Here is a 24,249-nt window from a genome sequence, read left to right as displayed (position 1 = left end):
CATGCATCTCCATGCAATTTTTCAGAACATTAAACACACACATAAGCATGCTTTTCGCGTAAACATGCACATTCAACATAAAGCATAACATCTCCCTTATCTTTGTCTCTAAAACTTGCTGTAGCAGTTGATGCTCTCTTTGGCAGGAAGTTCATTCCCCCCCCACCCCCCCCAACACACACAGAGAGATAAATATATTTCATTCAAATACTTCTAGTTCTAGAGACTAAAGTGATTTATTGCATATAAGGCTCATATTTGTTGATCTCCTAATCCTAAACTAATTCTGGCCATCCATTTCATCTCTTGATCCAATGGTTAGAAATTAAAAGGGGTATTTTAGTCTTTTTATCCTCATGTTACACTAGTCAAATCAATCTTCCTTACATCGTATTATGTCACATCCTCTAACTTTATGTTGCAACAATCCTACTTTATGCCATATCAACCAAAAAACTTTATGTCACACCCCAGGTACTAAATCCACCGTTCTGACGTTTATCATCCATCATTCATCACTATCTGCACAACAAATATAATTCTACCAAGACCTGAGATATACTGTCCAGACCTAACTCGCATATCTTTACTTACCAGATTCTTATTTCTCCATGGGTGTGACCACTAGACTGACTCATCTAAACAAGAGGAATTCAAACACAGCATTCATTGTGACATTCATCTATCCCTGAGGGTCATTATCTACCCTTTACAAAACCCTTGGCCTAACAGTTGAATATTCATTTGGCTGGTGATCAGGCAATTTCATCAGTCAACTGTTCTGCCAACTGATCAATCCACTGGTTTTCAACCCTCGCCAGTTGTTCTGTCAGTTGACTGTTCTTTTAACAGCCACTTTTCCTGCTTCATTCCCACTTTATTTTCCTTGACTTTTCTCCACTTGAGTCCTTACTCAAAGCATCATCAAACTTACTACACTGTTCCCAAGCAAAACACCAGACCAATATCCTCAATATTGTGATTTATTCACTAATTAGTCTCCAAGTCTTAAGTATATTTCTTGAGGACCAGAGTATTACAAGAACAATCACTCTCCTCTTCTAATTAACTTTTTCAAGCTTCCCCACACTTGAAACTTTCCTGTACTTGACAAGTTAGTTGGTGCATCAAGATGAATCTTTTAGGACACGGATTTATAAAGTTTAGGAGAAAAGATAATGTTAAAATAATCACTATTCCTAATTTTCTTAATAGCCTTAACCTTTTTACACAGAGCTGGAATACATAGCTCATGAATCATAACTTTTCTATGCAAGTTAACAATCATTTCATTGTTATGAATTTAACCTATAAATAGGAATACAATGTATTAAACAAATTATTAATATTGAATATAGATTCCTGCCACCTATTCTCTCTCTCTCTCTCTCTCTCTCTCACACACACACACACACACACACAAACACCTTTTTGCTTCTTCTCAAATTCGTCTTCTTAATATTTTCTCTTTCTCTTCAATTTTCTTCAATGCCTTTTGATGTTCAGCACTACTATTATAACCAAAAGGCCTTATTGAATCCACCTACAACCAAAATGTTTATAGTTGTGCACACAAGAAAATTTACCCAACTTACTGAATATCTAAAGATAACAATACCACAAGAAACCAGGTTACAGAAAAAATTTGCAGAATAAACATGTTCTATGCTAACATAAGTTCAAAAGCCTGAGAATAGCAGGTTATTATCTGTTTTTAGTACCTTTCATACAATGTAAATTCAGTAAAAACAACATTCCTATTCTAATTTCCTTGTAAAAACAACTACTAGATACCATGTTTCAATATGATGGATCCACCCCAGGAAGAGCAATTCCCAGGACATATTGTCCTATCTTCCAGACTCAAATATATTTATTTAGTGTTGTGCAGTTGATTTGAGTATGATAACAGTAACAGATGAAATGTCCAATCTCTTTATATACACATATATATGTATCCATTTATTTATCTCGTTTACCATTCTACTAACTTTCATGAGACGAGACTGAGTACATACTCAATTGGTCCTTGGTCCACAATTTCACTCTCCTCGACTTGGTCCACTTGGGATACTTCGGAAACAGCACTATTCCCATCCAAATCTGTATTATCAATTACAGCTACAACATCATGACTTTTTTGCTGGTTTCCTACATAAAAAAAAAAAAATAAAAGAAGTGTTAACATGGATGTTGGTCTAAATAATGTTCTTAACCATCTCTAAGGTGGTTGTGGACACACCACATACTTGTTAACAGGTTGGATTCTGAAGTAGGGATATTTGCCAAGAGTTTCTGGCACATGATAGTGCCCTGGAAATCAAGGAAAGTGTAATCCAGTAAGTTTAATCTCTCTGATGCTGTCATTTTTGAAAAACCAAATGAGGTAGTCCAAGTGTTCAGAACAGCAGGAACTGCGGGCAAAACTAGTCTCTCCACGCCAAGTTCCATCAGCCGCTGGAAAGCAAAGTGGAAAGTAATGGTGAAAAATGAGAAATTAACGATTAGATATCCTAGCTTATAAGTATGCAAAACATGTAAGAACATTGCCCTTCCCACATATGTCAAAAAGGCTTTCTACTGTCAAAAAGGCTTATCCTGCTGGGACTCATCATATTTACCATTAGCTTTTGGCAATTAAACATGTATAGTGGACCTGCTTTTCAAATGATATCAGCAAAACCAGAGAAGGTTCAGTTGCAAAGAGCAAGCAATTAAAAACTCTGAGCATGATGACTGGGTTTCTGGGCAACCAGGGGGATGAAAAATAAAACAGTAAAAAGAGATCACAATCACAGAGAGAGTATTTCAGCTCAAGGTGCTATTAGCAAGCCAAAAGTGAAGTTTGAGGCAGCAGACATCCCCTTTGCAAACATTCAAATTGCAAGGTGAGGTTATTAACCTCAGTACTGCAATATCATAAGCAAGAAGTAGATGGCGTGATAAATCGAACTTAGATTTATTTTTTAAAAGAATGTTTACTGCAGTTCTCTAGATGTCCAAGTTGATTGGCATTTATAACCAATTCTTAACATTTCTAAGAATTCACTAAAAGCCAGACGCACAGAAAGAAGATAACCTTTTCCAGCTCATTCATCAAGATGCGGCACATGCCAAGTCGGCGATACTGAAACCTGGTAGCAACAAGTGGTACTTCTGCCACCTTTTCTCCATAAACCCTTGAGAAAAAAAAAAATCCTATTAGATTACTGTAATCAAATAAAAAACAAGAAGCACAAGAACCTGAGGTTGTCTTTTCTTTAATACCTTACATTAGCTACTGTAATTAATTCATCATTTCGCTCCAAAAGTACAGTATAAAACCCTTGGAAATTCAAACGATTCAGCTCTGACCTGGAGAAGAAATAATAAGGTTAGGCTTGGAGCAATAAAAAAAGACCTGGTGGATAAAGGATAAAGGAAATTACATAGAATTTTTGGAAATAGAAGTTGCTGAACTTTATAACACAAACAGTGACAACATTGCTATGAATGGCATCAAATATGGCTAATCAAGCTGGAAACTGGAGTAGAGTTCATTCTAAACAAAGTTATTGCCAGATATCTCTTCCACCAGAAACTAGTCAGATTTTAGGACTGGGTACCCAATTCAACAATAGAACCTGCATGAGGAAAAGGCCCATTAGGGCTACACCCACTACCCTAATATTGTGTTTAACGATAGTCGCATACGTTCTGAAACTTCCAAGAATTCCCACTGCATTTTTCCCTCCCATTCTCTAGAAATCTCTCTGAACACAATCCAAGAGCATGGATTCGTGGTGATTTACAATTTAAAACAGTGATTGTTCTAGTAATAATCATCAACCATGAGCCCAGAAGAATTATTGTTGGTAAATGCGGAGGTAGCTTTGTAGTACAATCCCAAGTCTAACTCTTGGCAGAAATCAACTCCACGAAGGAGATGATTTTCTTTCTTGTGATAGAGAACTAATTGTTATAGTACTATTAACAGTTGTCTATGATAGGCACCTATATTATGACATTGGTCCAAATTTTTCATTCACGGCATCCAAGAAAGCCCAAAAACTCCCCCCCCCCCCCAAAAAAAAAAAAAAATCTTCTCAACATTCAACTTTCCAGTAAGGTAGGACTAGGAGGTTATAGACTCAAGGGCAACTGCAATTCAGAACCAAAAGCAGTTTGGCATGGATAGGTATCTTTCTCTTGAGGAGGAGACAACAAAAGAGATGGATGGTTCATAGATCAGGTGAACAGAGGATGTTGATATACGACTAACTTGTCTGGATAGGCAGTGGACGGGGGGAAGATCATTCATGACTATGAAATAACAATCAAATCTTGACAAGACCAAGGATGCAACAGTCCTATTAGTATGTTATGATGGGGGAGGAATTCTATAAGAAAGAAAAGAGAAAGAAGTTGAAGTTGGCCAAATGTTAAAAAAAATAAAATCCTACAACCTACAAAATGGGCCATGAAAGTTTTGTACAGCAATCAGAAAAAAGTTGGTTAATAGGTACAATTGAGTTAAGCATAATTCCTTATTGCCTAAACTACAACGTGGTGACAGTCAGTTCTAAAACAAAAAGGCATCCCAATGCACAGGGCTCTCTGCTTTGCTAGAATCAATAGAGGTTGCTTTTAGACACAGAGTTACCTTGCTTCGCAAAGAGACTGTTTCCCCAAGGCAACCCAATGGCCTTTTAGTCACAAAAGAATGATCTTATCATTACTACAAAAGCCTCGCCCTCTGACAAAGTTGATTCTCTACCAAAAACCAAACTGAAAGAAGGAAAAATGGCATCGAATGTAAAGTAGAAAAAAGAATATCTCAGCAGTCAGACCCATTTGTTTCCTAACATTAATTGCAGAAAAATACATGTTCCCTAATAAGGGGGAAAAAAACAAAAGCATAATGAATATCTTTCAGCAAACAAAATGCTGGTGTAATCATGCCTTGCTAGAAGCCTAGAACAAAAAAAGCCACAATTGTAGAAAAATCAATAGAAGCATAGTTGGAACTAACACAATTATCGAATATGATTGTTGAATTTTTAACCACCATCTCATTTAAAAGCTTAAGTTGTTAGAGAGTTAAATTTTAACTCTTATATTATTATTTTACTCTCAACACACCCCCTCACAAGTGGCCAAGGTTCAGTATATAATTAGTTTAGACACGTGCAACTATTTAAATATTTGATTAGCAATGAGGTTTGAACTCAAAACCTTTGTTTGCTCTAATACCATGTTGAATTGTTAATCTCCATCTCATCTAAAAGTTTAAGTTGTTAGATAAACGGTTAACTTTATATTTTATATTATTATCTTACCATCAACAATGACAAGCATTTAATAGATCAGGTTAGAATGGAAATGATGAAATGCAGAATACCTTTCAAATTAAGCAAGTTCAAAGAACAAAATTACATCAAATCAGAAAAACTATAAAAAAAGCAGTTAGTACACAAAATTTGCATGAAATTTTCTATTTGAATCAAGCAAAAAAGGTACGACCATATTTTTCAATATGACATAACAACACTATGAGAATGACTGGATTGGCAAAATAAGTGATCTTACCATCTACTAAAAATAACATCTTCCACAAGATCTCTCCTGGTAAGAGGTTCTTTAACAGGCTCAAAACACTCGTGCATCACAGAAAGAGCAACACTAAGTTTGCTGAAGTTCTCTGTTAAAGCTTCCTGATCATCATGATCACCATCTTCATGTTTCACATATTTCAACAAAGTCCAAGTTAAATTATCAATCCCAACTGAGACAGATTTTCCCAGAAGATTGTGGAGACCCAGAAATATCTGCAATAAGAACCAATGCACATCAAAAGCCAAATTTTCCATCGGAAACAATGGATGCATCCAAGAGATGTATCCAGAAATTCTGCAGATTGATACAAACACAATTTTGCCATGTACTTTGCTATTTTGCATGTTAGACCAGCGAAATTGGACAAGGAATGATTCAAGCATCAGGATCTTATTGCTTTTCATATGAGGATGTCTAATTTGTAAAAAACTCAAAAGACCACATACTGTAGATTTACAAATTCTCCAATAAATCTAACATAGAATTGGAAACAAAACCATGCAAATGCAAAGTATAGCACGGTTGGATAGGTGCAAAGGGACATAAACCAAAAACCTTAGTAACATCACAAATATGGGTTATCACTGCAGTGACTGCACAAAGGCACATAAACAATAAGAAGTTTCAGAAGTAAAAAGTAAAGAACCACTGATGCAATTATTTTACAGCGAGGGAAATTATCAGAGCAAATCCTAAAAGACCACGATAAATATGGACATATGACCTTATGTGACTGCATATTTCATAGCTGCATAAAATAGAGGTCAAAGGGTATTTCTTAGCTGCATTAAGCGACTGAACTTCTGTCTTTAGTTTTTTTTATCTTTTTTTTCCATCTCTTCAACTTTATGGTTCCTATATTTGCCTGCACTGACCAATATATAGCAGTTTTGCCCTTAAAAGCAATTCTCAACAAGTAGTAATGGCACAAATACAAAACTTCAACTGGTAAAATCATGCCATGGAGAAGACAATTAACAGGTAGATAGGTGTTGTGCTAAAACTAGCATTTTCTCAAATGGATGCAAAAGGCTAAATGGGGAAACAAAGGTGCTAAATAGAAGAGGTACCTCTTCACATCTTCTAGTGCAAAACCAACTTCCTTTGGGTCGACAGTCCACATTAGTAATACCCATTTCCCTTAGGCACCCAACATGATCTACAAAGCAATAACACATGAAGTTTGGAGTATATTGGATATATAGCTGAGTAATATAAACAGCTACGAACAGGATAGAGATGCATACACTGATGCTCACACTGATCACAGATGAGAACACTGTCATCAGTAAACTGCTCCCTGTCTTTATTGAATATGCTTCTCCCACAAATTCCACAGCAGCAAGATGAACAGTACCAGTCACCATCTGGAACATCCTAAACAAAGAATAAAGCAAATTCCAAACTGGATCAGAATGAACAGTTATATTTATAACTAGTTAAAAAAAAAAAAAAAAAAGTCAAGATGAGTATGACAACAGTTTCAAAGATCCACCTTCAAACCCAGGCAACTTATGTGAAATGACGATGGGCATTGATCACATAAAATTAATTCACCCCCAAAGTGACAGACAGAACATATGTAGTCATTTGTGTTGCTTTGCCGCCTACCCTTGACCTTACATGGATCTGTCATAAACTTTCTTGGACTAATTTTATATTTCAGTTGTGACTGACAATCTAGCAGAGATCTCCCATCCTCCAAAAAGATATGTGCTGCTGGTCTGTGATTGTTACTGCCAGCATGAATTTCAAATTTACCAAGAGTAAAGACCTTCTGGCAACAACTGCACTTGATCCCTTCACGAGTTATTCGCCCTTCTGCCATTGGAGCACCACCCTTTCTGCTGATATAATGTACTTTTGATCTAGGCAACACCACATTATTTTCTATTAACCAAGATAATATAGTTCTAGGATTCTGATAAGAAGAAGAAGGATGCCCCACTGCCAAAGCTCTTTTGCTAGACCGCAGCACATGCATTGGACAATCACTACCCAGATTGTCTCCATCTTTAACCAGTGACCTGACCGGCCTCTTTTTCTTCCACATTTGGTCGCCTGCTGTTTGATCCTTCCTGTGCAGTCTTTTAACTTTCCGAATTTCTCCTTTACCAAGTTCAACAACTTCCCCAGGCAACGAAATATCAGCAGGTTCTATTAGAGAATCCTCAGACAGTGCATAACAAGATATCAAATGATTGTTAAACTCTGCATCAGTTGATGACAAAGAAGATCCCCCGATAACTAACTGGCCCCTAGCTTCCTTCCTGATATTTCTTTTTCTCCTTTTCTTAGAGGTTGAAGCATTACAACCATGGAGTCCTTCATCTATACAGCCTTTGCAAGCTGCTCGAAGATTATAATAGGACCTACCACTTGGCGAAGAATACCGCATTGTCTGCCTCCCTCTAGTCCTATTGTGCCAGATATACCACCCAAGACCAGACAAATGCTTCTTTGCTTTAAATTTCAAATCATTAACTTTATGATTTTTATACAATGCTCGGTTATCAGTTTCTGAACGCGATCCAAGTAAATAGTACTGCACAACAGCTTCAGGGAAATATCCAGATTCAATCACATTACAGGTAGGTAACACAGATACCTCCATTCTTGTTTGTGGATTTTCACAACTGTTAGATGGGAAAGGACTATCTGGCACAGCAGCTGAAACTATTTTGTCATCTTGGAAGACATGTGAAATTTTTTCTAGAGTAGGTTGCCCCAGAGCTTTACAAACCATGAGCAGTGAATAGTACACTTTTCCATCAGGTGAAAAGTAGCGATTTCTACACGCACCTCCAGCTCTCGCAAATTCAATCTTCCAGCCTAAGTATGCAAGATGCTTCCACACATTCAACTTCAAATGAAGTGAAGGCCTACGGTTAGAGTTACAGACATCATGATATTCACTAACTGCATTGGGGATATATTCACCACTAGGAACAAGGTCATTTCCAGCAGGCATAAATGATGTAACTGATGTTGCACCAGCTAAAATTCTTTTGTCATCTGCAGAAGCATTGGAAAGATTTCCCAGTGAAGGTTTTCTTAAAGCCTTACAGACCTTATTAAGTGAATCATAAGATTTTCCTTCAGGCGAGGTGTAACGCATTCTAATAGAACCTCTGTCTCTCATAAACTCAATCTTCCAGCCCAAGTATGCAAGATGCTTCCTCAGATTTGACATTAAATGACCTGAAGGTTTGCGGTTAGAATTAAAAACAAGGTGATATTCATCAATTGCATTTGGGCAAGACTCAGCCCCAGGAACAATGTCATTTCCAGCAGGTAGCCACCTACTACTTATTCCCTGTCTCTTTCCCAATGGGGCTTTGGTGCAGTTACTAGAAAATCCTTTACTGTTCAAGTTTGAATTCAACCTAGAAGATCCATCTGGATGAAAAGGTGAAACTGATAGCACGGGAGGTGTAGCACATAGCATTTCATCGTGGAATGGTGCGTTTGAGCTAGTTAAGAGACTCATATCAAACATGTCTTCCTCCAGGATGGAAATATTGTCATGCACGTTGGTTTTATCTGCAACAGCTGGAACAATAGCATTACCTACATCAGATGGCAACATTCTGGAAGAAGAGCCATTTTCAACTGCTACGACACCAAGAGAGTTGGCCAAATCAACTTCAGGCCTCAATACAACATCGTAAAGAGTTTTGGATAATGTCAGCAGGTCTTCCTGTACCAATTCGCCTGATGAATCCAATCTCTGGAGAAAGTGATCTGCGGCAAGCTCACAATTATCACAAATCACTTCCAACACTAAATTTTTCCACATATCCCCATCCATAGAAGTCCACTCCTTAAGTTTCTCAAAACCCTTCTTTGCTCGAACTTCATACCATATTTGCCTCAGAGATACTGGAACTGGCCACTCTCGCACGAATTCCTCAACTAACTCGAGAAATAACCAACTTCCACGAGGCCTCCAGTCCCCACTAAACTCATCCCAGTCCAGAGTAATCCGCAGGTCATCAATTGTACAGTTCATATCATCACCGATATCTGGGAAGAAAATTGTTCGATTCTCAGAACCATCGTTGTGGTCAAAGATCACACCTTCCCACCATCCATCTTGGTAATAAACATCAACGCACTGCCCATAGCAGAAAGACCGGCTCTTACAATCAAATGGTGGTGGCAATGGTCTTATCAGACCCCGATAGTTTTCCAGTGCACTGCTGGCCGGTATGATTCCATCAATCATAGGTGAAACTTTTATGCATTCAACAAGTCTTTCAGAACCATCATCACACAAAATATGATCGTATTGGACTTCACGAGCATTCTTTTTGCAAGAAATCACGATTCCAGAGTGCCATGACCCGAGGAATCCCTCTTCAAGACTCCTTACCTGCACCAATGCAAGATTAACAATGCAAATAAGATCATAAATCCAGGAAAGAGATTAGAATTGCTAACAGGGGAAAGCGGAGACTGCTTGTGACCCCATTAAACCACAATGATCAGAAAAAGAAAGCATTAACGAAACACCAACGCTTGTATTTACCCAATTGAGACCCCAGATTAAACATTGCAAGTACGATAATCCAAAAAGAAGGCATTAATTGAAACCCACAAATTGATCATTGCATGAACGCTAAATAGAACCATCATGCAACCATTGACAACTACATATACACACATATATCAAGATAAGAACTGAATACCACACCACGACGCAGGCGAAATCGAAGCGACAAAACCACTCTCGGAGACGACAACATCGACGATATACAGCCAAAAATAAAAAACAGAAGAGAATCCCATCAACCAAACCCACGAAACAATCAAATTGCAAACACGTACACAATTAATTAGACACGAGGAAAACAATCTGAATGAGAACAGAAAGAAGGCGAAAATACTTCGACTTGGTCACCAACAAGAAGCTTCGGGAAATCGCTGGGTCTTCTGCGCTTCCTCTTCCTCTGCGAACAACCCACTTCCCCAATGTCGGCCGCCATGGAAAGGAATCTGCGAGGAGCGAATCAGTTTTGTGAAGTTGTGTTCATAGGGCAGTCATGATACTGCGGAAGTAACGCCTAGAAAGAGAGAAAATCGGAAGCCCGATTTATTTGCAAAAATTCGTAATTACTGAAACTTGGTTATCAAGGAATACTTGCCATGCCAGCCTACACTCATCCCACCGTTGCGTTGCTCTCCCTCCCTCCCTCCCTCCCATGATAACATGTACATAGATTCATAAATTAGAGAGAGGATTCCTTGCGCTCGGGTGCACCATAAGGGAACACCTGATTGGCGTTACGACGTCCCACTCTGCACATCTATCCATGCGAACTGCCCAGTGTCCACGTGCATCGCCTCTACTTGTCCATCAAGAGAAATCTTTTACCAGTCTATCATTTTTTAAAATTTTTTTTTTTTGTTAAAATACCAAATTCCGCCAAAAATAATAACGGGGATAACACATTTCGGCCACGCTCCGGGGCCTATCAAGAGAATATTTTATCAATTTACCGTATTCTTAAATTAAAATTTTCACTCAAATACCAATCTTCCCAAAATAATTATCAATGTTACGACCTTTGTATTGATAAAAAAGACGACACTAAATTTGACAATTGACCTTATAATTAAAGTTTTGATTGATTTAATTGAACCTCTAAAATTTATTGAATTCAACCTTCTTAGTATTTTAAAAACAAAAGTTAAAATCTACGCCTGATGTTCTACTCAACTAATTTGATCGATTTAGAATTTGAGTTTTCAAACAGTTTATAATTGATTATAAATTTAATTATAAGACTATTAATACTATTTTTCTGTATGATTTTTTTTTTATTAAGTGTCACTTTCACATATTATATATTGCAAGTTTTTAATGTGTGGAAACTTATATAGGTGCCATTTTCACACACAAGTTCAATTAATTCAGTTCGGTTAATTTGATTTAACTGAATTTTTGTTTATCTCCAAAAGTCTCCTAAGCTGACAATTATTCTAGCTTGACAATTGACCAATTGCAATACTATACAATAGGTGATACACCTACGCACTATCATGTATTGCCATGCTCCATGATATAAGACGTAAAGATATATATATAAAGGTCATGTAATTCCATTGACCATTTGTCTCGTGTCTTGTCCCATATATTGGCAAAGTATTGCTAGTGATGTTGCTCCCAATAAAAAAAGGGGTGATCAGTTTAATTAATTAGTGTAAACTCATATTTGTATTAACATCAAGGAGGATATGTTATACTGGGTTGAACTAGCTCATGACTTGGAAGCAATACGTATATATAGTGTGTCACCAATGATGTTGGAACAAATGAGCTAGTGGCACTTTCACACTCCACAAGCTCTGTCCTTCCAAGCATATTGTCAACAACCAATATTATAAGGGACATGTACAGCTACAAATTAAGTAACCCACAAATATCAAAAAATATTTATATAAATACAATAAAATGTGTCAATGTGAAAATAAGAACAAGCATATACTTATTATCTATTTTAACTTATCATAAAAATGTGAAGAGCTTGAGGGATGAGGTTGATTAATTAATCTATTAATGCATGCTCCTATTAGGATGGCCCCGTCATGTAGTGTGATGTTGGGCTTGTTCTCAAGATGAAATATTTAAGTATCTAATCTTTGCCCCTCAATCAATAACATGACTAATGTTCAATCGATTTGAAGCCTAATTCTAAGCCTGTGAATGTAGTAAAATCTAATTGTTACATGCTTGCCCAAACCATGCTAGAATCTTTATGGTTTATCAATGGATTTGAAAAAAAGGATTGGTAGATTTAAAATATTTTGAAAACATTTTTTTTAAGATAAATACACAAATTTACTTTGAAGCAAGGTATAATTTAGGAGACCTTTAATCCATTTTAAGAAATTACATAGACTTTCCTTTGACCCCTACATTTTTTTTTATCCTCATTTCTCTCTCATCTCATTTTAAAAAAAAATAAAAAGAAAGAAAAGAAAAATACCAATGGTGGTTGATCGTTAATGGAATTTAGCAAACGAACCCTAGTGCTTACTAAGTTCCCTAACAATAAAGTGAGAGAGAGAGAGAGTTGGGTTCACGACATACCCATTTAGAAATGGAGAGAGATGAAAACAAAAATAAGAATGATAATGGGAGAGAAGTTGACATGACTTGATTGGAGAGAGAGAGGCAAATAAGGATGATTAATAAGACATGAGTTGATCTGCCCCACCTTACCCTACCCTTATGCCATTCCACTTAAGTATGTTAATTGGTTAAATGGGTATATGAGTTAGATGAGTATCACCTATATATTAACACATAGGTAAGGTAGTTGAAACTCATTTAGGACCCATTCACCCATTTGCAATCAAATTACAATATTTCCCTTATACTAATGATATTTAAAAAACTATCACTCTTGTTAAAAATGAGACATTTTGCATTCTAGCTAGGATTTCACTTTCCTTGCAATCGCCTCTTGTCATCTTTCCTTTCATCTACCATAAGGCAACTCTATCTCTCTTGCCAATCTCACATTTTGGACTCTCTCTCTCACTCAACAATTATTGTTTCGCTTAATATTATGCTATCTCCCATTCACCATCTCTTTACAAACCCTTCCACTCTCATGTCCTCTCTAAAAAAATCCCCAAAGTCTCTACCACCAAATTATTAGTGGAAAGACCCCAATGAAAACCCTAATCAACTTCTCTCCCCATCCTTCAATTTTTCTTCAATGACTTGTAAATTCTATATATGAGATCTCTATTATTTCACTCACATCTCTTCTTTAGCTGAACACTTTCGTCACTCCCTATTCCTAAACTTTGTGACTATATTTCCTTGCCTGTTTGTTCTCTTAATTTCTTTCTTTTGATCCCTCGTCATTATTTTTCTCTTGCTCCACCAATTATAGACCATAATGGCACCCTACCACTCCCTTTCTCTACCAATTCTCTTTTATTTCTTTCGTTTATAATTATTTCCCTTTGTTAGAATTAGCCAGACCAATTATCTTCCACTTAAATATTTTTATTTTTGTTATTTGATTTTGGCTATTCAATTAGGAGGGTATTCCAGTTAATTTAATTTGTATGTTCTCTTTTATCTAAGTTTGATTTAGTTTTCTTTGGGACGGATAATCAGGAAGAGCTTGGAAGATGGGTCATTAAGGTATTGAAACGGTAAATTGGGGATTAATCAGATCATGAGGTGGGGTTAATTGGGGGTGAATTAACAAGGTTGTAGTTATTGGAGGGTAAACGTATATGAGTGGCTCTTAAATGGGTCGAGGCAGCCTGATACCTTTTACCCTCATACCTGACCTATTGTCATCCCTAGAAACAAAGAGTGAAAAGCAATCGAGATGGAGGGAGAAGCTAGGTGCAATTGAACCATCATTAATTTGCACACCTCTATAAATTCTCGATAAAGATGGCCCAAAAAATGCCTCTAATTCATATGGAAAAAAAAAAAAAAACAAGAAAAGGCCTCTGATGTTTTAACATTGAGGAATCATGAATGGGTTCAAATATTAAGATGCAGGTATGAGCAACTTGAATACAAACCTCAAAGGCTTTAATGATGCAACCACAATGGCAAGTGAAGCATCCAATTCTGAGCTCCCTTCTTCCAACCGGTACCCAATGCCAAATGTCATTGTAGAGAGTCAAAAGATCTTATACTCGATCGCGATTATACATTTGTTACTTAAGGACTGATATATGATCAAATAAATTCATTAACTGGTTGGGTTTTAAAATAAAATGATCAACGAATTTAATTTCTAAACTAAAAAATAAAATGATTAAGATAAGGGTAAGAAATATTATGAGAATTTTATAAGATTATTTGTTAAATTTTTTGAAATGCATGGGATATGTAGGTTATTTTTTCTTATTTATAAGATTCAAGATAAATTTAATAACTATAATAAAAAAATATTTTTTATCTCAACTATTTTTAGCTCATATATTATAAACAAAACTAGCTAAATAGGAATATAAAAGGAAGAAATGTAATTTGGATTTTGGAGCGCAATATATTCGGAATCCGAATCCAAGCCCAATTTTGGAGCGCGTGCGCAACGATTCTTCCCAATTTTTTTTACGTAATTTCATTGTTTGCCAAAACAGTAAACAAATCATCTAATAAATATGAGAAGAAAAATGAAATTGGAAGAGGTAAAGAAACAGGAGCGTGCAAGAAAATAGATGGAATTCAAGAGTCAAAAGCATTGCTTTCTATATATGTGTAGTAAACTTTGAAGTATTGTTTGACAAATTGCAGAGGGGAAGAAGGAAGAACATCAAGAAGGCTCGCTGAGCTTGAACCTATCGAGGCCGACTTTGAATCCGACAGTCTGCAAGTCGTGTTGCACTTGCGCTCGGAATTCGTCGTAAGTGAAAGGCTTGTAGTTGGAGCTCTGGATCACGCCGCCTTCTGCCGGAAACACGAAGTAGCCGATTGATATTCTTTCCGCCCGTTTGTTGGCCTTCACTCTATGCTTCACGCTCTTGTACTCGTCATTGCTCATGGCCTATCCAAGTGCATTGGATAATAACAATCAAATCAATCAAAAAGTGCGATGATATAGTGAATGATGCCTTGCCTGGTGAGGCAGCGGGCCTCAAATTCTTAATTCCCAAGATTACATTATATTTGCCATTTTAAAGATCTTTTTTTTTTTTTAAACTTATATTTAGTCTCATTGAAATTGTTTTTTATTAAAAGAAATCTGGGAAAGTGTTTGTTCCATGTACCTGCATCATGTCTCCGAGATTAACCAGCAGGGTGCCGGGAATAGGCTTCACGTCAAGCCACCGCTCATCTTTCTGGACTTGTAGCCCGCCCACTTCGTCGTGGCTCAATACCGAAATCACCGAGCTGTCGGTGTGGACGTCCATGCCCCAGTTCCCGTCGGCGTCGGGGCAGCGCGGATACCGGTACACGCGTAAGAATCCGGTCGGCGGAGATAGATATCGCTTCCTTTGCTCTTTGCCCAGTTCCAGGCTCTCTGCAATAGCCTTGAAAATGGTTGTGGCCACTCTAGCTTGGTGCCTTCCATACTCCTCCAGAAGAAGCCTACATAGAAGATGTATTATGAATACAAACACGCACGTACGTACATGAGCAAATTATCAATAAACGAATTCTGTAGAAGATGTGAGAGAAACTGCACTTATGGGCCATGCATGTCCTTGCGTCAATGTCATACTATTATTTATGTATAAAATAGTGTTTATATAATCAAACTTTCCATGCAACTTACAGCTAGCCGTGTTGTTTTATATCAATGTCATTTTTCGCAAGTGATCATATTCTGTACGTTCCAATGAGAAGACCACTTGTTAAAAGTATACGTCGCCGTCAGGATCTTTTCAGGATCTTTGGCCGGACCAAAGAGCCCTCCAAATTAAGGGGAGAGGACCTCCAAGTTTACAGAGATTTCATTTAATTTTAGGAAATGGGTTTTGGACCAGAAGCAGGAGGGAAAGGAAAGGAATTAATAATAATTAATTGTACACGTGAAGAAGACAGCTACAGAAATGCCAAAAAGGAGAGCTTCGCGGCAGGATGAATGAACATATGGGGACTAAAGCTACATTTCCAGTCCTCATCTTATGATTGCCATCTGCCCCACATGAATTGAAGAAGATGTCTACCAAACCAATGGCTCAATCATGTGGCCGAAAAGATCACTCGATTGCAATTGTACAAAAATCTCAGAGCTACGCACCCACGTCAAGCTGGTGACAGACGACACCGACAGCCTAACGATATTCTATAAGCTTCGATGAATTATTATTGGGCACTAAAATGAAAAGACGCAAGTCAAACTGGGAAATTAAGAGCTTGATTAATTAATTTGATTACCGGAAGGAATCAAGCGCGGGATCTTGGGCTCGGAGGTCGGAGAGTTGACTCAGGGCGACATTAAAGCCTTCGACCCAGTTGACGTTTAGGGCGTTGGGACCCCTCTGTAAGGTCATCCCAGAAGGAGAAAGCGCAGGGTTGCCCCAGAAGTAGGCCATAACAGGGCTGCCGCCGCCGCCGCCGCCTCCTCCTCCTCTAAAAAGGGCTCTTTTGGACTCAAACGGCAGCCAGAAAAGCTCCTCCGCTTGGCGGAGGAGTTGGCTCAGCAGCCTCACTGGAATCCCGTGGTTGACCAGCCGGAATACGCCCCACTCTCTGCAGGCTCCAGCCAGCCGCCGCTTCTCTTCCTCGCTCCCCACTGCTTGCAGGTCGATCGCCGGCAGAGGGTCGTCGGAATCCTGGCAGTAGGAGCCGGCGGCGTCCCCTCCATCAACTCCGGCGACTAGGCCGCTCTTGGGGCGGAAGGGCGGTGGGTAGGACTCATAGTTGTTCATTGTATTTGCCCAAAAGAGTGTGACCTTCCCTAGGAAATGGTTGCTAAGCCATCAGCCACGGGAGTTGCACTTAAATATATGCAAGTGTATTTGTACTTATAATTAAGGTTGGTGGGGCTATTGGTATAATTTAATTCATAAGAAGAGGTGGGCGTGGGGTAGGGGGCGTAGGTCGTTACACGTGAAGACGTGGTCCCTGTGCGCAACATTTCGGATCTTCCATGTCTATGGATTGTCGTTTCATGGCTCCACAAAATATCGAGGTACAGATGGGCGGCTACGTAACACACTAAGTAATTATTATTTAGTGATCCCTCGTGTCTGATTGTGAGCTTGATTTTTATATAAAGTATTCATATTTTTTTTTTTTTAAATAAGAATGAGAATAGATCTCAACTATTCTATATCTTGACCGAATATAAACATAAAATCTAACGGTGGAAATGAGGATCTCTAAACTTGTACCCGTGCCTTAATTAAACAAGGATATATATTGCCAGATCACACAGCACAATATTGCAGATCAGAGCAAATTAAGAATGTTATCTGTTTACAACTACCCTACTTATAAGAGATTTATATAAAAACACATACCACGTCAATGTAAATATATGTATATTATATTGATATAAATAGAATTTATAATTCTAGTTACAATTCTACTTACATTTTATTCTCTATTATTATTACTTCACCTATATTAAAAATTTTAGTATAGTCTAAAATATTATCACACCCCTCGATCGTGTAACAAACTAACAAGAACTTTGTATCAAATCCTATCGATGCAATCAAGTCCGAGCATTGGATAAAACAAACATTGCATGTGAGACCATAGGAAATTTGTGGTTTTAAAAGTGTTATTTATTATTTGAACGTCCTACTTTTTTATTTTTATTTTTGCAAGAAACAACTCATGTAAGGTTTGTATTTGAATAGCAGTTTTATTTTTGTTCACATCAAATATTACAAAATTTTGGTGCCTTTTCTATTTTGATTACTAAACTTTAATTCTTTGTAATGTAATCACAAATATTTGAAATTTTTTATAGTGTGATCACATTATAAATTTTTCAATAAACCCCTTGTCAGAGTTGATAAAACACACTTGCTAATTGTGCAATAGCTACCAATAAGATGCTGCCATGTGTCAGTCCAACTCTCCATAATGTTGAATGTGGAAAGGCAAAAAGAGTTGTAATTTTTGACAAAAGAAAATTAGGCAAGTCACAACTTTTGATAATAAAAAATTAGGCAAGTCATAATTTTTGACAAATGAATATTTTAAAGAAAAATATAAGAAGATAAGAGGTGAGGTTCAAGTATAAATACCCCATCTCCATAAAATTTTGGTATCCCCAATCATCCAATTCTCAAATCTCGTTTCTCATTGTAAGAGGTGTTTTACTCCTATTATTAGAGAGAATGATAATTGTTTTCTCCTTATAATTTGAGAGTAGTTTTAATTTTTTTTTTTTTAGTGAGATTTTTCTTTCACTTGTCCATGGACATGCTCTATATTGGGTGAACCACATAAAATTTTTAAATTTATTTTATCTTCAATTTTTCTCATTTTAACTATTAGTTGTGACTATCTACGACCCATTATTTCCAACACATAAAACATTTCTTTTTTTCTTTCTCTTTCTCACTCTTTCTCTATTTGTTTTTGCTCGCCCAAGACTTCTCCTCTCATTCTAGTCGTCATTCGTTGTTGTTGCACTCATTGTTGACTCCTTTATCATCGTTCACCTTCGCCATTCCAGCCATTGTTGCCTCCATCGTCGTTTGCCTTTGCATTTCCAGTCGCATCGTTGACACCTCCATCACGGTTCGCATCCACAAGGATGATTTGGTAGCTATTTTTTCATTAATCTTTCATCCATTTTGAAAGTAACTTCTGTTATGAAGTAAACTAATCGTGTTTTGAATTAAGTGAAAATGGTCCGAGCAGAGCAGATTTCACTTGTATGATCTGTAGAATTTGATGAAATTGTGTTTTGGGGAGTTGGAATAGAAAAATACACGAGTGATTGCTCAAGGGAGAGTCGCGGTTTCTGCTGCATGTTTCCTTCCTTGTATCAAAGATTAGGCCAAATGCAGCATTCAAAAGAAATAATAGGTTTAAGTGGTAAAAATAATTATTTTATTAATTAACAATTTGGACACCATTCAAGTGCCGATGGTATTGGGATGTATTTCTATAGACTAGGTTAAAGGCAGGGTGGGTCCCACTAAAGAAAATACGATTTTGCTACTTTGTCAAAATGGGTTACATATAGGTTTATCGACACATGCCAAAATGACGAAAATGCCTTCACCCAATTGCAAAATTATTTTCCCTTCCCTTTGTCGCCTCCTCTCTCCTTTCTCTCCCTTCCCATGGTTGCCTCTAGCAACTGCCTCACCTCTTCCATGCCGACCGTTGTGATAGAGATAAATGATGCAGTGATTGTCGGCGTGTGAGAGGCAAGGCGACCAAGCGGCAGTGAGCAAGCCAAAGGCGATGTACAAGCCCCGACAAATGAGTGACACCTTGGCAAGAGTACAAGTCTCGGAAGATGAGTGAGCCAGAGCCGGTGTTGTAGAACTCCTCTTTTTCATTGAAGACTAATGATGTGGTGAAGCAGTTGAGCAGGGCAAAAGTGGTGTCGGTCGCCAGGGTGAAGGGGGCAAAGCAATCGAGGCTGAAGCTACCGAAGTTCTGCATGGAAGTGTAGTTGGACATGAGAGGATTGATGATATGATGATAGTGCTGGATATGGAGGTTATGGTGTAGACGCTGACGACGATGGAGAATTAGAGGGTGTCGATGGATGAGCACTTGATATAAGTGGTGAAGGTGAGGTGGCCACATCCGAGGTCAATATCAAAAGGGTATTTGACGGAGAGGGTATCGCAGACATAATTTAAAATATTCGTGATTTTCGCGATATTTTCCTTGATATTTTCGTAAATCAATGGTACCAATATAGATAGGGAGTATAATCTCTTATTCGTCAAAATATCCTAAAAATATTCAGAAATATCTGCAATATTTTCATAAAATATCTTTTTCGTGAACTTGTAGTATAAATTTTACAAAATATCGATGAAATATCCGAAAATATTAGTAAAATATTTGTGGAATATCGATTAAATTTTCATAAATGAAAAATGAAATTTAAGCTTTTCAAATAAGAATTTGTTAAGTTTTTATCAAATAAATAAAATAAATTTTCAACCCATGTGAGTAATCTCATTCTCATTAAGAATCTCATTATTAATATTCTATTTTAATAGTCAAGTATCTCATTATTAATATTTCATTTTAATAGTCAAACATCTCATGATTAAATATTCTAATTTAATAGTCAAGTATCTCATGGTGCTGATGATGGTGATAATAGTGATGGTGATGATGATGACAATTGAGAAAATAATTATGCTTTTATTCAAAAAATTGATACTGATACAGGTTTGTCATTGAATCCATTTATTTGTGAAAAATAATACACTCATTGCACACAAAATGAAGACCATGGGTGTTGAGCTAGGGTCCAAGCATAGGGGCTATTGATAAGGATTATACAAGGAGAATCCATCAAATGCAGTTAGGGATGTTATTATCCAATGAAGATAACATTTCAACCACTTTTGAATCCATTAGTTTATAGACTAGAAATGATGGCTATAAAGGTTTTGGGATCTCTAATGATCCTGATACACAATTTCCTATATATGGACAGATGGTAGGAAGAAATCAAGAAGTTTATTTATGACATGCTCGTGATTATATTTAAAATCATTCAAATTATATGTCATGGTATCAATATTGTATAAATCAAGATACTGGCCACATCATGTATGAATCACCTAGGACTTTATTTTGATATTAAAATTTGCATGACTTGTGTAATGCAAATTAATTGAAAATTTTTAATGGAAGCTTTTTAATTTTTTATATAGCTCGTCTATATATTATATCCATATTTATACATTTTAGTTGTTATTTGTTAGATATAATATGATTTTTTAAATATAATATGATTTTTGGTTGTAGATATGATTATTTTAACATTACTAAAAGTTTCATTAAAAAAATATTATGTTTTAAACTAAATTTTCGTACTTTTCATAAATTTTATGTAAATATCCATTGATATCGATATTTCTGTCAAATCACAGTACTGATATTTCCATCGATATCGATATTTTCAACATTAACTACAAGTGGGGTGGCAAGTGGCGGGGGTTGTTGGGCGAAGATGGGCGATAAAGAGGTGGAGGAAAATGAGGAGAAGTGGCCATGGACGATGAAGATTTAGAATTGATATTGGATTTGGAGGCGAACAACGATGGAGGCATCGGTGGTGGCTGCAATAGTGGCGAACGACAATCAAAAATAAAGGAAAAGCCATGGGTGAGAAAATATAGAGAGAGAATGAAGAAGAAAAAAATGAGGGTTTTATGGGAGTTGGACTAACATGTGGCAGCATCTTATTGGTCGCTATTGCACAATCAACAAGTGAGTTTTACTTTTTACCACATCAGTGCCACATCACCAATTTCGGGGAGGGGTTTATTGGAAACTTTTAAGTGATTACATTGCAAAAAATTTCAAACATTTGTGATCACATTGTAAAGAATTAAAATTTAATGATCAAAATAAAAAAAATAACACCAAAATTTTATGATCTTTGATGTGATTTACCCTTATTATTTGATTCAACATGTTCATTAAATTTGTGCATCTGCTCATTCTCATTCATCACAATGTACATTATTTGGTAATTGATGTGTCTTAAAACTCATTTTGTTACGCTCTTTGACATATTTCTGGTATTTGGTTAATTTTTTAAAAACATATTATAATAAATTTGGGTTATAAACTCAAGTTGATTTGTCCATAACAGTCTCTAGATCTAGTTCTAAATCTAAATTCAAATCTACAATTGTTATGTGCAATTACAACGGGAATAACTAAACCCATTTTTACCAAATGTGAAGGAAGTGGGTAGATGGATTAGCATGCTTGAAGGAAGTGTGGTTAGTGGATATATATATATATATATATATATTACTGTCAGCCCAACAATGGAGCCATATATGCGGGGGCATAAGGCCCCCAAAATTAGAAGGTCCCTAATTTTAAAAATTTATAATATATATATTTAATAATAGATTTTTTATTAAAAAAATTAAATACAAAACATAATAAACCCTTTTATCTTCCCTTCTCCATTTCTCATTTTTTTACCATTAGTGCTGCTCCCAAATCCCAATTCCCATAATCCCATAAAATTCACATTCCTTTTCTAATTTTTCCCTCTTCCCCCCCCCTCTTTCTCTCGCATGTTTGCTTGCGCTTCGACAGTCACTGCACACAGTACACTCATTGTTTGCTTCAGCCTTTAGGCTTCACTTCAGCATCTGTCACCTGTGATCTGTATTATTGTATTGTGACTGTTGGGTCAACTCTGCTCACCCTTGGCAGCAACAGCGAAACAGCCTTTCCCATCGGTGAGCCTGCAGCTGCAGATGCATCCCCAGGTCCCCGCCGAGGCACCAGACAGCAGCGCCCCTGCTTTGAAAGTCACATCGATCGCTGGTGTAGTCGCTGCGACAACAAGTTTCTTTTTCAGCTTTAACTTCTCAGTTTTGTTTTTGAGGCTTTATAGGTGTACTTGTGGGAGTGTTTTTTTGGCTTTGATTTGTTATGAACTTGTGAAGTTGTGATTTGCTGTCTTTTATTTTGGTTATTTGATTAACTGATTCTAGTATGTTAGTGTATGCCTATGCTCTGTTTATGAAAATTACTTTGAGAAAGAAACGAAATGTTTGTGTAAAAAGGTGTATTATTTATTTTTTTTTATAAAAAAATAATACTATTGAGAAGGTCTCGGCAAATTTTTTTGTCTAAAGCTCCTAAATTTGTTGGGCCGACTCTTATATATATATATATATTTGTTAAGGAGTGACGCCGCCCAAAACTCGCGATGGTATTGGTATTGGGAGATCCTCAGGGCGTAAGTCTCGCAATGATGTATGTATCTGCTAGCCCGCCACCTTTAACCCATTAAGGGTTAGGGTAGAAGGGGTAGACCGCGTTTAGCAAATGTTTTGCCTTCAAGGGGGAGTAAAATCCCTGCCCTGTACCCATGCCAATGTCCGCGCCCTCTTCCCACAGAGGGATGCTCGTGCCCTTTTCTGGAGATGATATCCATCACATAGGGATGGACGTATTTACATTTTAAATAAACTATATATATATATGAGACTAGATCACTTTAGAACTTCTAGATTAATTATGACTCCTCACCCAACTATTATGTCCTCGAAAAGCTAGACTATATTTATAGGTATTTAATTTCTTGCAAGCACTGCACGATCATTTTGGTTTGGTAGCTTTTTAGTGCTTCATGTCTGGATTATATATATTGTTATTTTCCTAGAATTCTAATCTTGTACTAGAACACTGCATTGTGATTCCAATTCTGGATTTCCAATGGGGTGGTCTTTCTTCCCTTGCTTGATGATGTAAACTTAAACAGGTAATCTACCAAATATATTTTTAAAATACGATTTGGTTTCAATAATAATTGTTATTGATTTGAAGAATAATTGCTATCTTTAGCTAGCATCAGCAAGGGAGGGTCATATTGAATTGAATCAAATTAAATATATATATATATATTTTTTGTAGCTAATTGCAAATATAACACTTTTGGTCTCATAAATCCACAATAATTTATAATAATTAAATTATAAACAATAAATTAGCTAGGGAGTAGATCGTGGGCCTAGGGCCCTCCTCAACCCCCTCAACTGACTCTGAAAGGTGTGTCCATACGTAAAATAGATTATTTAAAGCAGGGGACCTTCTCCATTTTTTTCTTTTTTTTGTTCTTTCCTCCATTGCGCTCACATTGAATAATGAATTTAATTTTTTATTCTCATTCAATAAATATCTATAACTCAATCAGTTTTATGCAAAAATTAAAAGTATTTATCAATAAAAATTATTTTGAATTCTTAATCATATATTTTTTTCATCCCAGAATGTATCTCTTCTTAATCAATTAACGTGCACTTTATCTTATTTAATAAAATTTATTATTTAAATTTATTTATTTATTTTTCTCATCCCAATCCAATCTAATCTAATTCGTTATCTTATTTTTTAAGTTGCTCGATCATTTATATCAATATCCATGAAAGAAGATAAATTTATTTAGCATAAAAGATTTTTATAATACTTTTTGAATCTACATTTAATTTGTATTTTCTCTTCTCTTTAAATGTTCTATA

At 36.5% G+C, this 24,249-nt stretch overlaps 2 protein-coding genes across 2 annotated transcripts; both read right to left on the bottom strand.

Moving 5' to 3' along the window:
- Positions 1-1,762: 1,762 nt before the first annotated feature.
- Positions 1,763-10,672, bottom strand: LOC127812622 (uncharacterized). Its single transcript, XM_052353084.1, has 9 exons — positions 10,485-10,672; positions 7,091-9,970; positions 6,843-6,972; positions 6,666-6,754; positions 5,569-5,807; positions 3,268-3,354; positions 3,080-3,179; positions 2,250-2,457; positions 1,763-2,151 (listed from the first exon to the last, which is right to left on the bottom strand). Exons 1-9 carry the CDS (start codon positions 10,581-10,583, stop codon positions 1,994-1,996), a joined length of 3,990 nt encoding a protein of 1,329 aa, XP_052209044.1. The 5' UTR covers positions 10,584-10,672; the 3' UTR covers positions 1,763-1,993.
- Positions 10,673-14,789: 4,117 nt separating this feature from the next.
- Positions 14,790-17,042, bottom strand: LOC127796921 (gibberellin 2-beta-dioxygenase 6-like). Its single transcript, XM_052329326.1, has 3 exons — positions 16,466-17,042; positions 15,352-15,673; positions 14,790-15,128 (listed from the first exon to the last, which is right to left on the bottom strand). Exons 1-3 carry the CDS (start codon positions 16,957-16,959, stop codon positions 14,898-14,900), a joined length of 1,047 nt encoding a protein of 348 aa, XP_052185286.1. The 5' UTR covers positions 16,960-17,042; the 3' UTR covers positions 14,790-14,897.
- Positions 17,043-24,249: the final 7,207 nt, after the last annotated feature.

The sequence above is a fragment of the Diospyros lotus genome, chromosome 1 (genome assembly GCF_014633365.1).
Source record: "Diospyros lotus cultivar Yz01 chromosome 1, ASM1463336v1, whole genome shotgun sequence".
In the NCBI taxonomy this organism is placed as follows: Eukaryota; Viridiplantae; Streptophyta; class Magnoliopsida; order Ericales; family Ebenaceae; genus Diospyros; species Diospyros lotus.
This window is presented reverse-complemented; position numbering and strand designations above follow the sequence as displayed.